The sequence below is a fragment of the Vicia villosa genome, linkage group LG6, assembly GCF_029867415.1.
Source record: "Vicia villosa cultivar HV-30 ecotype Madison, WI linkage group LG6, Vvil1.0, whole genome shotgun sequence".
Lineage (NCBI taxonomy): Eukaryota > Viridiplantae > Streptophyta > Magnoliopsida > Fabales > Fabaceae > Vicia > Vicia villosa.
The window spans coordinates 98,781,343-98,797,902 of NC_081185.1; the positions used below are offsets into that span (position 1 = coordinate 98,781,343).

At 32.1% G+C, this 16,560-nt stretch overlaps 1 protein-coding gene across 13 annotated transcripts; it reads left to right on the plus strand.

The window, feature by feature from the left end:
* The first annotated feature begins 10,204 nt into the window (after positions 1-10,204).
* Positions 10,205-16,234, plus strand: LOC131609393 (chlorophyll synthase, chloroplastic-like). Of its 13 annotated transcripts, none has more exons than XM_058881088.1 (11): positions 10,205-10,461; positions 10,590-12,970; positions 13,920-14,005; positions 14,107-14,193; positions 14,276-14,513; positions 14,601-15,005; positions 15,116-15,178; positions 15,285-15,366; positions 15,471-15,547; positions 15,641-15,709; positions 15,824-16,234. In XM_058881088.1, exons 6-11 carry the CDS (start codon positions 14,823-14,825, stop codon positions 15,884-15,886), a joined length of 537 nt encoding a protein of 178 aa, XP_058737071.1. In that variant the 5' UTR covers positions 10,205-10,461; positions 10,590-12,970; positions 13,920-14,005; positions 14,107-14,193; positions 14,276-14,513; positions 14,601-14,822; the 3' UTR covers positions 15,887-16,234. The 13 variants fall into 13 exon arrangements, 4 of the variants coding, with proteins under 4 accessions (XP_058737071.1, XP_058737072.1, XP_058737073.1 ...); XM_058881089.1 differs by having other exon boundaries at positions 15,662-15,709; XM_058881090.1 differs by having other exon boundaries at positions 15,668-15,709.
* Positions 16,235-16,560: the final 326 nt, after the last annotated feature.

A 16,560-nucleotide genomic window follows, 5' to 3' on the forward strand; every position in this document is an offset into this window, starting at 1 on the left:
TCACTAGGAGACACACCTAAAAACCAGTTCGGGAATCAGCTTATCAGACGAACTTAAAATCCTCTAATCAATATCGCTCCGGTCAGAACTTACCTCTATGGGTCAGGAACGTTGTGTCCAAGTACCGCAGCGATCCAACGGTTGGATTGAGAGAAACGTCCGTTTTTCTAAGGCGACTCTTTGCTGAAACATAGCTGCGAAAATGAGAGTTCTTCTACCTTTTCTCTTCCACAATTGTTCTCTTCCCTTTTGCATCTTTTCTCTTTTTCCTATCTTTTCCCTCAAATGAAAATAGTAACCTCTAAAACCCTAACCTTCTCTTACTATCTCACTTATGTAAATTGGGCTTTACCAACCAATCTATCACTTAGGCCCATTTAGCTATATCTCTCATACAACTTAATAAACCCAAATAACACTAACACAAACACACATACAATTAAATATTTCAAATAATTATTATATCACATAATAACTAAATAAATAAGCAATTATTAAAAACACCAAATAATATAATTACTAATATAATTAATAAAAATATTAATAAAAATTGGGATGTTACACACAAGGTTGTTCTCCGAGATTTAAATCCAAGTAGAAATGAGAGCTGGATAGTACGAGAGCACAATCGAAGTTTCATACCGTGGTTTAGGGATCATATTTATTCAAAGTATCGTTCAGATCCTGCTTCAGTAACAGAAAGGTTGAGATGTTTAGCCTATGGTCCAAGTGTAATTGTGCTTTCTTATAGCGCATACGCAACTAATGGATACACATTTTATACCAAAGAACAGGATGATAAAAGTACTATGCAAAATAGTGGTGTTACCTTGGTAGCTGAAGCAATGCACATATCAAGTGCGAATGACTTAAATCCGAAATTTGCAAATTTGTCATATTTTGGGGTTATCGAGCGCATTTTGGTGTTTGATTACGCGAAGTTTCAGATTCCTGTATTTGGTTGCAAGTGGGTTGAAAATAGTAGTGGCATACGAATGGATAAGTCAGGATTTTTGCAAGTGGATCTCAATAGGGTAGGGTACAAAGATGAGCCTTTCATTCTAGCCTCTCAAGCTAAACAAGTGTTCTATGTCAATGATCCGACAAGTACGAAATGGTCTATAGTGCTTTTATCTAACAAAATAGTTGATGAAAACATTGAAGATCAAGGTGATATTGGTGTTGGCATTGAATCTTGTACAAGAAACGATCAAAATGAGAATGAATCTTGTACTAGAAATGATCATAATGAGGGTATTTGGATCAATCCAACCGTCCGCGTTGTTAAGAGACGCGTAGAACACAATCCTACCAAGAAAAGAAAGAGACGTTAGTGATAAAGGTAATAGTATACATATTCTGACTAATTTGCTTTATTCAATTTGTACCAATTGTTTTATTCAATAGTATAGTACTTATTCAATTTTGATGCGTATTCTCGTTTTGTACATAACTTTTGAACCATGTATCCGTTTGTCGACTTCTTTACATGTAACTATACTATTTTGACGATTCCGGAGCTGCTCATGCACTTATCTTTACATTTCGGGACTGTTTTTTTATCGGTTTTGCTTCTGCCCGTAATCAAAATTCGGGCTTAGGGTCTGAATTTCGGAAAACCGACTTTATTTTTAAGTCCGTGGGGACGTTTTACCATAGCCGTGTAAATTTCGTTCAATTCCGACAACTTTCTTTTTTGACGCTTATTTTGATTTGTACCGATAGAATTTCCCGATTTACTTGTACATGCATGGTTTGACTTCCATTGACTTGTATAGTTAGAGGAGGGCGGGTTTGGAGTGCCACGAAATAGAGGATAAAATTGTAAGTAAATAGAAATGCGTTTTAATTAATTGTCTAAATGTGTTTTATTTGACGATTTTATCATTTGTGTCAATGCATAGTTAGAGGAGTCTAAAAGTGAGGAAACTTCACTTCCTGAACATGTGTTGTGGAAGGAAGCTCGTGTGGGCAAGAATCGAGCTGTCGATCCCGATGTTCAGAGAGTTTATGCTGAATGTGTAAGTATAATACTGTGTCTTTAATTAAATCAAATGTTTTTTAATATATAAATGATTTTTTATCTCCACTAATAATTATTGAAATGTAAATGAATTACAGGAGACATTGTCGCAATCGGTGTCCACCGGTGAGGACCAGGATGATAGGAGCATACTTAGTAGAGCACTAGATGCTCCTGAGTATCCCGGTCGGGTGAGGGGTAAGGGTCATGGTGTGACTCCAACCTCTTTTTACAAGCATCCTAGGAGAAGAAATCCTTCAAATGAAGAAGTGTTGCAAAAATTGCAGGAATTGCAAGCACAAGTCTCTGAATTGCAAAGAGATAAAGATATGTATATGAGAGAAAAGTGCAATACTGCATCGGTGAAAGAAACTAGTGATAAAGCTAGTTTCAACTGTCAAAGAAAACTTCCCGAGGTAATTATAAATTTCTTTTCCTTACAAATTGTTCTATTTTATTAACGATAATGACTTTATATTTACTATTGGTTTAGGGCATTTCTTCTTGCCAACTATACTTATCGTCACCGTCTTATCGCCTAGTTGGCAAGGGAAAAATGAACAACACTGTGGGAGATTTACTTCACCATAGACCGCTCCCGGATGGACACCTGAAAGTATCGGTGGATGTTGTATTAGATCATGATGCGGTGCTACCGATACCTGACATGGTCTCAGAGACGACATTGCTGCGAGATGCAATAGGGTCATTTGTTGCATGGCCCTCGGAGCTCATTATCATTGGTGATGAGGTATATTCAAAACCATTATGAATCATTTAGTTTTCGAATGTCAATTTTGCACCGTTACGTTAATTATTTTTTACATTTTAATTTTAGACTGCTCCTACAAAACCCGCAATTAAGGGCAAAGGGATTTTACAGGAGGAGGAGTCTGTTGCATCACTAAAAGAGGTACATTTAAGGTGTTAATATATAATTTGAATGTAAAACTCCATGATTTTATATTTTATCGATCGTTATTTGATTTTTAGGCATCTGCTCGGGAGTCACAACAAGTGACACATGTCATTCGTAGCGTACCGCCTAAGGGTCCTCCAAAGCAAGCGGCAAAAAAAGGTGGTGCTTTTTTTCCTCGATATCGGATGACGCTCGGAACACTTGTTGATATGTCCGATTTGAAGGAAGGTGCTCTCCGTCAAATCAATATGGAGGAAGGTATCTTTGGTGTTGAATTCATTTCACATATTGCAATAGATGACTTGGAAGAGATTTTTACGCAAGAAAAACTAGGCGTCGCTAATATGCACTCGTACATCCGGTAATATTCACTCATCCGATATATTATTTAATTAGTCGAACAATTTATTTACACATTATGTTTATTATGTTTTTCACTCATCCGCTAATATGTTTATAATGTTTTTATTTAAGGTTGTTGCATGACAGAGTGTTGCGCGGGACTGCATTGTCAAACAGATTCCGTTTCGTGTCTTCCGCCCATTGCAGCGGAATGACAATTGATTCGGAACCGGAATCAGTTAGACAGCGCTTAGTCGATAGATTCATGTCATCCGGCAATACAGAAAGTCTGATTCTTTGGGCGTATAATACCCGACCAGTAGGGTTAGTTTCTCATTCTTGGTTCATTTAATCTTTGTTTCTTTTGCGTAGCAAAATTTTTATATAACCTATTGTTTTAATTTATAGAGCACACTGGTTGTTGCTTGCTATCAACCCGATAAGAGAAGTTGTATATTTTCTGAATTCGGTAGATGGTGAGTGGAGCAATTATCCGGCTATGAAGGAAATTATTGATTTGTAAGTGGGATCGTTCTAAATATTCTTGTATATTTATATATTTAATTATTTGTGAGATTGATCTAAATATATGCTTTTATATTTTTGTTAGATCAATACAAGTGTTCCGAAGTCAACGAGACGCACAGGTATCCCGGACTAAATCAAACAACATTACTTGGATCAAAGTGCAGGTACATTATTTTTCACAATTTTGCTTATAATATTTATGCTACTTGATAAAACAAGACAACTATAATTTCTTATTTGTTTTTCTATGTAGTGTCCGATACAGCGGAACAGTTCAGACTGCGGATACTTTGTTTTGAGGTTTATGAAAGAAATCCTTCAAATGAATCAATTAGAGATTCCAATCACGGTATGGATTTATAACTTAATTAGATAACTTCTTATAATTTATTACATTTAACTAAATCATTCATATTATGTTTTTATTTTGTAGTACTTTGACGAATTCCGTGCTGCTTCTTACCCGAAACTTAAGTTGGAAGAAATCAAAGAGGAATTGTGTCAATTTTATATTCATCAGCTATTCATGTAGTAGGATTTGTGTCGATTTGAAGAGAATATTATAGTACTCCAGAATATATGGTTACTAACTTTGTTCATATGATTGCCAATTAATATTTGAAGTATAATATATTGTTGATGTTAGAGATTTAGTTTGATTGACATAATGATGTATATATATAATTTTGGATATTATAATGGTATTATATTAGTATATATATAGTCCTACCTATGGTTGAAAATATATCGTCGAAAATATATTACTGGTCGAAAATATTACAGGTTGAAAATATATTACAGGTCGAAAATATTACAGGTCGATCTGGGAGGCTGAAATTATAGGTTGCACTTTAAAATATCTCATTTAGCAACGACAGCGCTTTTAAAAAGCGCTCTTAAAGGTCCACATACGAAAGCGCTTTGTTACAAAAAGCGCTGCCAAAGATCAAAAAAAGAAAGAAAAAAAAACGCAACCTACCAAAGCGCTTTTGGAAAAGCGCTCTAGTAGGGGGGCTACCAGAGCGCTTTTTCCAGCAAAAGCGCTCTTATAGGGGTCTACCAGAGCGCTTTTTCCAGAAAAAGCGCTCTTAAAGGGGGGTCTACCAGCGCGCTTTTTCTGTAAAAAGCGCTCTTATAGGGGGGTCTACCAGAGCGCTTTTAAAAGCGCTTTCGTTACCTACGCCAGCGCTGGCTATGAGAGCGCTTTAAAGCGCTGTTAAAGGCCAAAAAAAGCGCTTTAGAAGCCCTTCCGTGTGGTAGTGGTATTTTGGAGTTTTCAGGAGGTATCTTTGGACGAATTTTCTGTAGAAACATGTCAAATCCAAGAAAGTTCACAATTATTTGATGTTGAAAGGAGTTGACCAATTCATCATGACACTAATTTAAATATACCAGTGTTAAAAAAAAGTAACATCCATCGAGTCTTTAATATCAAAACTATAACATAAAACAGAGTGTGCATAACGTGATTAGCTCAAGATTGAGAACAACAACAACATTAATAACCTATATAGGTGTACAAAGAATTTTTTATAATTTATTACAAAATATAATAAAAATCGTGAGCCTAAATCCTAAGAGGTGTGCTATTTTTACAATTTTTTCATTGCTAAACTGTATATGTCAATAAGAAATTTTTTTTTTTGCGCAGAAATAAAAAAATCTACTATCTACCCAATACTAAAAAATTGCCTAAACCGTCCATTTTGCCCTTACAGAAAAATTTCTTTACCCTTACAAAAGGTTATTCAAGTAATTAACAAAATCAAAAATAGAAGATGCCAAATGTTGTGTTCTCATTGGCCAATTTTTTCAATTGTTGTACTTGCATAACAATTTTCATCTGTCACAACATTTCATTCTCTCTCCCTTTTCTCTCGTCTCTCCTCTCTTGTCCATTAAACCCTAGCTTTCATCAGCCCTTTCTCCTGCAACCACCACCACCGCGACCTTAAATGAAAATACTAACCCCATTTTCGTATTCCTCCTCTCACGGGTATCACAATGAACCGGTTGGATTTTTATTTCGAGCGATCTCGCCGTCGACCGCCGCCTCTCCTTTTCCGACAATCACTACTCATCATCGCCGTCTTCATCACCATCACCACAACTGTTTAAGATTTTCATGTTTTAATTTTTAAAATTCGTCGTTTATTGGTTTGCAGTGCACTAAAGAACACAAAAAAGGAAGACAAGATCTACAAAAAGGAATAAGAGAAAGCCAGAAAGTCATCTCTCATATTGGTTTCAATTTATGAAAATTTATCTTTTTATGTGAAATGTCAATGTCAATGTTACCTTTATAGGCTATTAAATTTGGCTGACTATTAGTTTGGATTGTTTTCTTTCCAGCTCAAGCATTCATCCATTGTTGCTAATACATGGTAGAAGATGATACAAATTGATTACATATTGTCTCTTCATTGCCTTTCATTTGGTAACCGTATATATTTTGAATGTTAATAATTAAGCTTTATGGGTGTGTCTTTCTTCTCCGTTTGCACAGTATAATAGGAAAATACGACTCACCTCACTTTTATTTTAGGTTTCACCTTTGCTGAATTTGAAAGTGGTGTCTATATTCTTTTTTCATTAACCCTTTATTTCGAAAGAATTTCAGATATCTATATTGAAACCAAAAAGTATTCAGAATTCTTTGAACTTAGTATGCAATAAGGTATGCTACTAGCACATAAAACAAATTTTGAATAATTGTGTATAAAATTCTCAGTACTTCAACTGAGTTATTTCACATTGCCTGCAATATAATCTTTATGCAATAGTTATAGTAGATTTGGAGTTAAGGAAGTTGATGTCTTATTACAAGTATGCTTTAGTGGTAATATACTGCTTCCATATTATAATAAAATTCACATTTGTACCCTATCATTATCTACTCTGTTGATTAATGCAGTTACTAGAGTTTTTAATGGTTTTAATATTTTCAATGACATTTAATTTGTACATATGTGCATATATGACACTCAGTTCCATCTCTATTTGATATAAGGCTTCTTCATATAAATCAAAAACCTTCATTCTTGCTAATAAGGTAGGAATTCGAGCTGTTTGGAATACTACTAATGGGTCTTAAGAAGAAAGCAAATCAGATAGCTTCATTGCTATTCTTTCATTTTCTAGAAAATTCATATGAATAATTTTCGTATGAAGTTACAAATCGTATCTGATAGCATTTAATACATATATAGATCAACCTTTCTTTTTCTTTTATAATTGTAGCTATTCAGTTCATTCTTCATGTAGTAGTTTTCATTTTTTTTTTTGTTGAATGTTTGCAGGCAGCAAAAGATGCAAGGTATGATATGCTTTCTCAGAACTAAATCATTTGTTTCATTTGGCAAATTTTCAAATTTCTTGATAGTTCTTCTTAATGTAACGATTAACTAAACACCAATTAATGTAGCAATGACTATTCAGTTTTCTGTTTTAATTTGTGATATATTCTTTTCTTCATTACCAACAAAAATTATTGCAGGAAGTTTATAATTGATTTTTAAGTGTCTTTTAACTATCTATTTATTACTAAATGTTAAGCTATGGTATATATTCTTATTCATGTTGCGGAGATGATCGTGGATTCTCAATTTTTTCCTAATCCCTCATTGCAAGTATCTAACTCTGAATCAATTTGGTCCTCCACTTTTATAACATGTTATTCTCTCACTTAGAACATGTAAAAAGATAATATGAACCACCAAATGTGTTTTTGAGTGCCAGTATATCCAATGAGATACTCTTGATGCAAAGTGTATATTGTTCCATTTTTCAAAATCAAAGTTAAATTATATGAAAAAAACTACATTTAAATATTAAAATATTAAGAAAGTATTTTTCTCTTTCTAAGTGTTTGAATGAGACGATATAATATAATATCAAGTGAATCTTTGTTTAGACTTATGTTCAGTTTATCTTTATATACCGTATACAGTTTATCTTTATATATCGTATACATCAACTCATAGAGTGTTGTGTTATATGTTTTTTCAGTTGAGTGTGTGTTGTTTATGTGTACTACACCAAAAAGAAAAACAATCATGCACTTATATTTATTTAATGTTTTTTAAGAAAAAAGTTTGCTTTATTAACTTCAGTATTTTTATTGGTTAACTTCATTATAAAATTGGATAACTTATATATTTCTCAAATAATAGCAAACAATAAACTTTAAATATATATCATCTTATTTCAATCCAACAGTCAAAAAGCCTGTAAATGCACTATCTCCTTGACGGCAATGAAATGAATTGCATTTAGGTGAACTAACACTGTTTGTATTCTAAGGAAATAATGAAATATATTTGTAAATTTTATCACCGAAATTTATTATTTTCACGGGCCACTATCACCAAAATATTTTTTTAATCAAAAAAATATTTATAGTTATTAGTGATATTTGTAAATATTTAGAATTCTTTTTTAATTTTTTAAGTTATCAATAATTATATGATAACAATTTTTTCACTATAATTAATTTACATAATAATTAATAAAATTGTGATTTACCAACATTTAAGCAAATTATTCATATCATTCCAAATATACTACATCAAACAGACGAATACCCGTGCGGCAGCACGGGTCTCTTACTAGTTAAATTATTAAAATATTAAAATCAGTAGATATTGTGTATAATAATATGGTGTAGGTGTTGAAACTAGTGTAAGAACTAAGAATAACTTTTGAAAATTTCTTTATCCACCTTCTTGTGGTGAAAACCCCAAAATATCCTTTCGTAGATGCATCTCCGAAAAAATTGAGATGAGTTGCATCTTCGAAAACACCCAAAAAATTGGAATTTTGGTTAATTCGGATATACATATCCGAAAAAATCTAAAAAATGGTCACAGGTTTTTTCAGATATGCATATGCGAAAAAATCCCAAAATATTAAATTTTTTGGAATATTGATTAATTCAGATATCGTAAAATTGATATAATTTATAAGTTATGAATAATAATAATGATAATTATAGGGTTGATATTTCTATTCTACTTCTAATTATAAATTAAAAAATAAAACTCATATAATTATTTTTTGATAAATTTCATATTAATAATTACTAAAATTATAACTAATACACAACAATTATGATTATATAAAAAACAAATACATTAATAATTATTTTAAAAAAACTTAAAATAAAAGAGATCAAGTAAGAATAAAATTATTTGCTACTTTATTCATATTTTAATATAAATTTCGAATTACATAGTTTTTTAAAATAATAAATAAAAATCACTAGTATAATAATTATTTTAATAATTAATTACGTTATTTTTATTATTATTATAAAAAATTATAATAATTATAAATAAAAAGCTGAAATATAAAAATTATTTTAATAATTAGTTATGATATTTTAATGTATCATAAAAAAATAGTAAATAAATATCCTTATTATTATTATTATTATTAATTTTATAGGTAAAAATAAGGTGTTGATTTAAATATTTATTAGACTAATATTATTATTATATCTTGATTATAATGATATATATTTAATTATATATCTTAATTAATATAATTAATTATACTATTAATTGTATTGATTCACCTTGATTTTAATTTTTTAATAATTATTGAATTTTTTCGAATATGCATATCCGAAAAATTACAAGATTAAAAATTAGAATATTTCGTATATGTATCTCCGAAGACATCCCTTTCCAAAAAAAATCGTGTTTTCAGAAGTGTATCTCCGAAAACATTTTTTTTTGGAAAAAAGATTGATTTCGGAGATGCATATTCGAAAACACTTTTTTTTAAGAAAAAAGTGCCTTCAAAGATGCATCTCCAAAATATAAAAACGTTTTCGCACGGGGTCGCATAATTTTACGAACTATCATAATTTAATTAATAATATTACTCTTAACAAAGTTTGCATTGTCAATAAAGTAAAAATGTAATTTAATCCAATTTAAATTATATCAAAACTTAAATAATGTTTTCGCCGCAGTAAGTTAGTGCGTTTTTGTGATTAGTCTTTAATTTATGTTACATTTTATCGAATAGTAGGTTTTAATTTTATTTCTACTAAGTTGTTGTTTGAAAAAAATGACTCATTTAGATCAGATCACATTTCAGATATGCATCTCCGAAATAACTTCGTGGTGAAATAGAATATGCATATCCTAAATCATTGAAAATCTGATTATGGGTGATTTGAGATATGCATATCCAAAATCTTTACAATTAGAATATAAGTGGGGAGATGCATTTTCGAAAGATATTTTTAAGATTTTCAAGGGATATTTTTTATGCTATATAAATGTACAATGAATTTCTCTATAATTTATTACAAAATATAATAAAAATTGTGAGCTTAAATCCTAATTCCAAAAAACTAAAAGGCCCAATAAAAGGGTTGAGTCCATATTCCTTCTTGTCTAACCTAGATATAAATAAGTTTTACCAGAATGATCTCTGTCTCCCAACCCCAACCAGATTGATTTTACCGATCTAACAACAGTTTAGATATCCCAACCCCAACCAGATTGATTTTACCAGATCTATCAACAGTTTCGATAAGCGATTCCCCGTCTCCGACCCAGATCTACCTCTATCTGAACCCCTCTATCGATAAGTGATTCCCTGTCTCCGAACCAGATCTACCTCTGTCCGAACCATGGTATGTGCCGAATAATATATATTTACTTTTGTTTTTGATTTGGAATGAGTTAAGTATAAATATTTTTATATTTTACTTTTTGTTTTGATTTGGAGTGAATTAAACTGAATTGAATCCTTGTTCTTCAGGCATTCAGAGAATTTTTAAAGGAAGTAGAAGTTGCCTTTCACGATGACAGCGAAAAGTATGATCAATTCCGCAAACTCTGGGTAGATATGAAATATAGAAAAATTCCTTTTAGTGTTTTCAAAGCAAAATTCAAGCCCTTGTTTGAAGGGCATAAATATTTAGTTTTGGAATTCAACCAACTTGTGAGAAGCGAACATAGAATAGAGTGTAAAGATGCATCAGAGTTTTTTCAAGCAGTAAAAGTTGTTTTAAAAGATGATGATTATCAAGATTTTATTCAAGTTTTTCAAGATTACAGGACAAGGAAGATTGATGAAAGGTGTATTTTGGCAAGACTGAAGGTGCTGCTTAGAGGCCATGCTTATTTAATCAGCCAGATGAACACCTTAGTTCATCCTCGGTTTCATCTCACACTTCCTTGTTGGGATCAACTTCACTGGGATCTACTTTCTGTTATTTCACAAAAACTCGATTTTGACGACCTCTTTCAATTTTCTCGTGTCTGCACCAATTGGAGACTTTTTCATAAATCAATAGATAAATCAAATTTCTTGACATCCCAAGAACCACTACTTCTTGAGTTTTTTAAGTCTCCTGTTAATGTTAAGTTACCATATTCCTTTACTAGCCTACCCAATCAAAAAGTTTATCCCTTGAAAACGATGATGATGAAAATGTTGAGTTACTCCGATGATGGCTCCTTCCCTATCTATGTTACCTGTTCTAGTGGATATTTTGTCATTATAGCGGACAATTCTTCCATTCTGCTCATCAATCCGTTTACACAAATAAAGAAGAAGGTAAGCTGTCCTTCCACGTTTAAGTCTAAATTCTGCCCTCAACATCATTACCGTGCATTACTTGCTTTTGACAAATGCTCCGAGGAGGAATTTGTTTTGGTATTTTTATTCGATTACTCCAACAGTCTGTATGTCTATCAATCTCGACATAATGGTTGGGTTACTTCTTCCATTAGCTTCTACCCTAATGAGGACCCTAACAAGAACCCTAATGATGTCGATGATGGTTTTATCAACCTTTTTGTTGACTTTGTGGCTTTGAACAATATAATATATGTTCTTACTTTGGAGGCCAGGATAGGGGTACTCTGTTTGAATTCGAATTATGCAAATATTGAATATCTAAGTATGGTGAATACCCCCGAATTCGAATTACCATTTGAATTAGAGTTAGAGAGATCATCCTTTAACTTGGTTACATGTGATGGACAACTTTTACTAGTTCGATTAAATCCTGATCTTAAACGTGGTCCTCCGCCAGATAAAAAAGTTTACAAGATAGACTTCTCAACCATGACTTATGTCGAACTCGAAACCTTGGGGGACATTGCATTATTTTATGTTTGTTTGGAAAGCTGTAAGGCATTGAGCAACCCGAATAGATGGGGTTATGAGAGCAACTCTGTGTATCAAGTTTGTAGTCATGGCTGCACCAAAACTTGTACCGTTAATAATTGGGATACAAAATCCAACAAATACATTGCCCCTCCAAATCCTGAAACAAATGGCACTATCTTTAAATGGTATTTTAGACAACCAGAATGAATTAGATGGTTCTCTTTAATTGATCGGTTTTTTCTTTTCTTGTAAAATAAATATTATCAAGTATATTTATATTTATTCCTATTCTCTTGTTAGGTATTTCTCCAATTTTATTAACTTTGCTATTTATATTCTTACTCCTTAAACGTATTATTGGGTTTGTTTTTTATTTTGTATTCATGATAATAAAATTATTCTCTATTTGATTGAATTGAATAAGTAAATCTATTGTTTTTTTTATTTATTTATCAATTGTTAAATGTTATGAAATAGAGTGAAATTTTATTTTTAATCCCATAATTAAGCTCCTAAAATAACTAACAATCATAGAATATAATAAATAAAGATGAGTATTTTGGCAAGTTTTTCAAGTGTCAACTTTTTAGAAATCTTGCTATTTTAACATATTATTATGAACAGTCTTTACTCACGTATAATCTAACAAGATTGTTCATATTCTATATTCTTCTTTCCTAAGTCATCTGTTTCGAATTGTAAACTTTACAAATTAGCTTGTGTAGAAGCATATAATCTTGTAAACAAAATTGTTATTCAAACTGTTGTTTGATTTTTCCTTAAGGGACCAGGTTGGTCAAAAACCTTAAGAAGTCGAAGACCGGTGTGTCCATATATTTTGTTTGTTGGCTTTTGTGGTTTTGTATTGTTATTAATTTTTTGTTATGTTTTGTGTTTTGTATTTAGAATTGTTTTTTTTGGGTGTTTGAGAAGTTAAATCTGAGGCACCGGATACAGCGCCTGCTAAAAATGGATCAAGCTTTAATCAGCTTCTTGGTATTAAAGGAGCTTCTCAAGAATCAGTGAGTCAATCTCATTCTTATTACTGTTTCTTTTCATTCTCTGATTTGGATTTAAAATTGTTTTCAATCAGACTTTGGCCCTGTTTGGACAATAGCTTAATTAAGTGATTATAGCAAAATTGCGTCTGTATAAGTTATTTCTATAACCAAACACAATAACTCAGAATAAAACTTTGGCTTTATGTTACAACTGCAAGCCCTTTTCAAAATTTCAAGTTTATTGCTTTATTTGCAGAAATTAATTGGAATACACTGGCAATGTAAAGAAATTTTACACCGTCGGCGAATCGCAACCGTTAATTTATTGGAAGTACTTGACTTTTATTTTAATTTTTTTAAAGTAATATAATTAAGTGGTTGTGATGCATTGGTAGTGTAAAAAATTTTACACGTGCATAATAATTAAACTCTTATTTGCATAGTAAAGTAATACTATAAGGCTAAATTTCAGCTGTTGAAAAATATTTGTATTTGATAGTAAAGTAATAGAATGTGTTGTGCAGAATATATAGAAGATTCGTCTTCAACTTACAAAACCATTAGTTTGGGGTGTAGTTTGTGGGGCTGCTGCTCCTGGTACTAAATTTCTGCATAACATTAAAATGTGATATGCATGGCATAAAATGTTTAGTCCTGCGATTAACTATGACAATTGTTAGGGCCATCTTTGAGGGCGTGCATGTTGTGTAAAATCGTAGCTAAACAAGGCCTCATAAAATATTTGTCTCTTATAAACAGTAGTTAAATAGAGCCTCTAATTGTTTTGTCATGGTTGAATCAAGACTTACTACACAGGGCTCCCAAAAACTTAAGACAACTCTGACAATTATTTAAGAACATTCATTTTCAAAGTTTTCTATTCATTGATAAATCTTCATGGTATAGAGTCATATGTGAATGCTATTTGTTACAACTTAATGTTTTCTGAATAAACTGTTCGCTTTGGTAGGAAATTTCCATTGGGACTTTGAGGATGTTGCTAAATCAATTTTGTGCATGATTATGTCTGGTCCATTCATTACAGGATATACACAGGTAATCGTTTTTGTTGCTGATATAAATTTTTTACCGAACCATCATTAGATCGGAGTATAATACAGACGGGTGTCAATGAATTGTTGGTATTTAAATTTTAGACTCGGAATGATTGGTATGACCGAGAAATCAATGCAATAAATGAACCTTATAGACCAATTCCTTCTGGTGCAATATCTGAGAACGAGGTATATTGTAAATCCAAAACTTATACGTCTTTTCCTTTCGTTACTTGTTTATTTGCTCATCGTTTGGCAAAAAAATCTGCAGGTAATCACTCAAATATGGGTGCTGCTACTAGTAGGTCTTACTTCGGCGGGTATATTGGATATATAGGTCGGTACTGCATATAAAAATTACAGGATCCGTCTCTTCTTAATGCAAATGATCAGAAACTCGGTTGCAAAATTCTTCTCCTTAACAGGCAGGGCATGATTCCCCTATACTTTTTTACCTTGCGTTGGATGGATCCCTGCGGTCGTATATACATTCTGCACCTCCTTTAAAGGTAGTTCTTTTAAAAATTTCCTCATTTTTCAGTTATATATATTTTTTGCCTTTTATGGTCCTTGACTAAGTTATGCATGTTTTCTAGCTAAAACAAAACGGATGGATCGGAAACTTTGCCCTTGGAGCAAGTTACATTAGTTTGCCATGGTGTGGTATCTTCTACTTCGATAATTATTTGCTATATGTTTAAGCTGTTATTATCCTTGTTACGGTGTTATCGAATATTGGCCATGAAGGCGCCATGGTGGATATTAGTGGCGGGTTTTTCCGCCATAGTCTACTATGATGGCGCCTCAAAGCGCCTGGTATGGCGGGATTTTGGCTCTTTGCCTTGGACCGTAATCTACGATTGACAACACTGGCTTGTTTTGAACATTTGGTTTTTGTTGATTCATTGATTTCATTTACAATTAGGTGGGCTGGTCAAGCTTTGTTTGGGACTCTTACACCAGACATTATTGTTCTCACACTCCTTTACAGCATAGCTGGCGTATGTCGTATATTCTTCATCACATTTTGTGGGATACGATAATATTTCAATTATTACCTCAATTTGTTCATCAATCAATATTGTTCTTGACTTTCCGTAACACATTGCAGTTGGGAATTGCCATAGTTAATGATTTCAAAAGTGTTGAAGGAGATAGAGCTCTAGGACTTCAGGTCGACTACATCACCATTCTTTGCTTTTTAGTAACTCTAATTCGAACATTTTCATTCATCCAAGTAGTTTCTACTAACTTTTTTATCAACAATCTTGTTTGATTAGTCTCTTCCTGTCGCTTTTGGCGAGGAAACTGCAAAGTGGATATGCGTTGGCGCTATCGACATTACACAATTATCTATCGCTGGTACGCTTTGATCTCCCAAATATATTCAAAGTCAATCTTCATATTATATCTTTTCAAAAGCTTATAACTAACAGTTGCAACTTGCTGTTGAAATATGGTTGCAGGATATCTACTCAGGGCTGGTAAACCATATTACGCATTGGCTATACTTGCCTTAATAGTTCCACAAGTCGTATTTCAGGTAAATTACACAATTTCACTCGCAACGTTACGAAATTGTTTACAAATCATGCTACATAGCTAAGAACATGCCAAACTGTTTTTATTTACCGAGTTATCGTCTTGTGCCTTGCAATTCAAGTATTTCCTCAAGGATCCTGTGAAATACGATGCTAAATATCAGGTATATATATAATAACCTCTAAAATTTCATCATCTAATCTATAAGCTTTATATATCAGCATCGCAATGTTACACGACATTTTTTTGAGTAACCATAACCTTCCAATATTGACAGGCTAGTGCGCAACTGTTTTTGGTTCTTGGTCTGTTGGTTACTGCTCTAGCAACAAGCCATTGATAAAAATATGTTGAAGTTGAAGGGAGAGTCACACCAGTTAGAAGGAACTTAACAAATTTGTGGCTTTTGTTAGTTACTTACATTGAAGATGTGTGCCATAGTTTTTGTTTGTCACCCTGCATACAGGGTTATTATCAAGGCTTATACTCATTTAACTTTTCTGTTTTTTCCTCTTAATTTTTGTTTTGTTCTTGTATCTTCTCTTATCCACTTAAATTTTTGATGATTTCTAAGTTAAGGTTGAGCAAAGTATATTTTTAGGAAGCCTTTAAATAAGAATAATTGTACAAAATGTATTCCAGACATATTCACATATACAATTCTGAATTCCCTTTCATGGTTTCTTCATATTGTTAGTGTGTCTTTTGTTCTTTAGTAATAAAAAGTAATTTTCATTGAATTGATTAAGTAATATTAAAATGTACTGTGTAGATAAATTTTATGCATACTTCTCTCGTACATATTTCACCATATAATATTTTGAAAATCATAGAATTTATATTGTTAATATTAAACTATTGGTTAATTACATGCCATGAATGCCACTTGGAACATAAAGGATAATGCCTTGACCATCTTCTACAACACTTGGTTTGGGAGTTTGAATGGGAGAAGACTTTTGAAAAGGAAAAAAAAGTGAAAAATGGATAATTTTTTAAAAGAATGTTTTTATA

Coding starts and splice junctions, on each gene's coding strand:
- LOC131609393 (XM_058881088.1), top strand. CDS start 14,823: ATGGCGGGATTTTGGCTCTTTGCCTTGGACCGTAATCTACGATTGACA. Junction 15,367..15,470: donor TACACAATTATCTATCGCTG/GTACGCTTTGAT, acceptor ATATGGTTGCAG/GATATCTACTCAGGGCTGGT. Junction 15,548..15,640: donor TTCCACAAGTCGTATTTCAG/GTAAATTACACA, acceptor TTATTTACCGAG/TTATCGTCTTGTGCCTTGCA.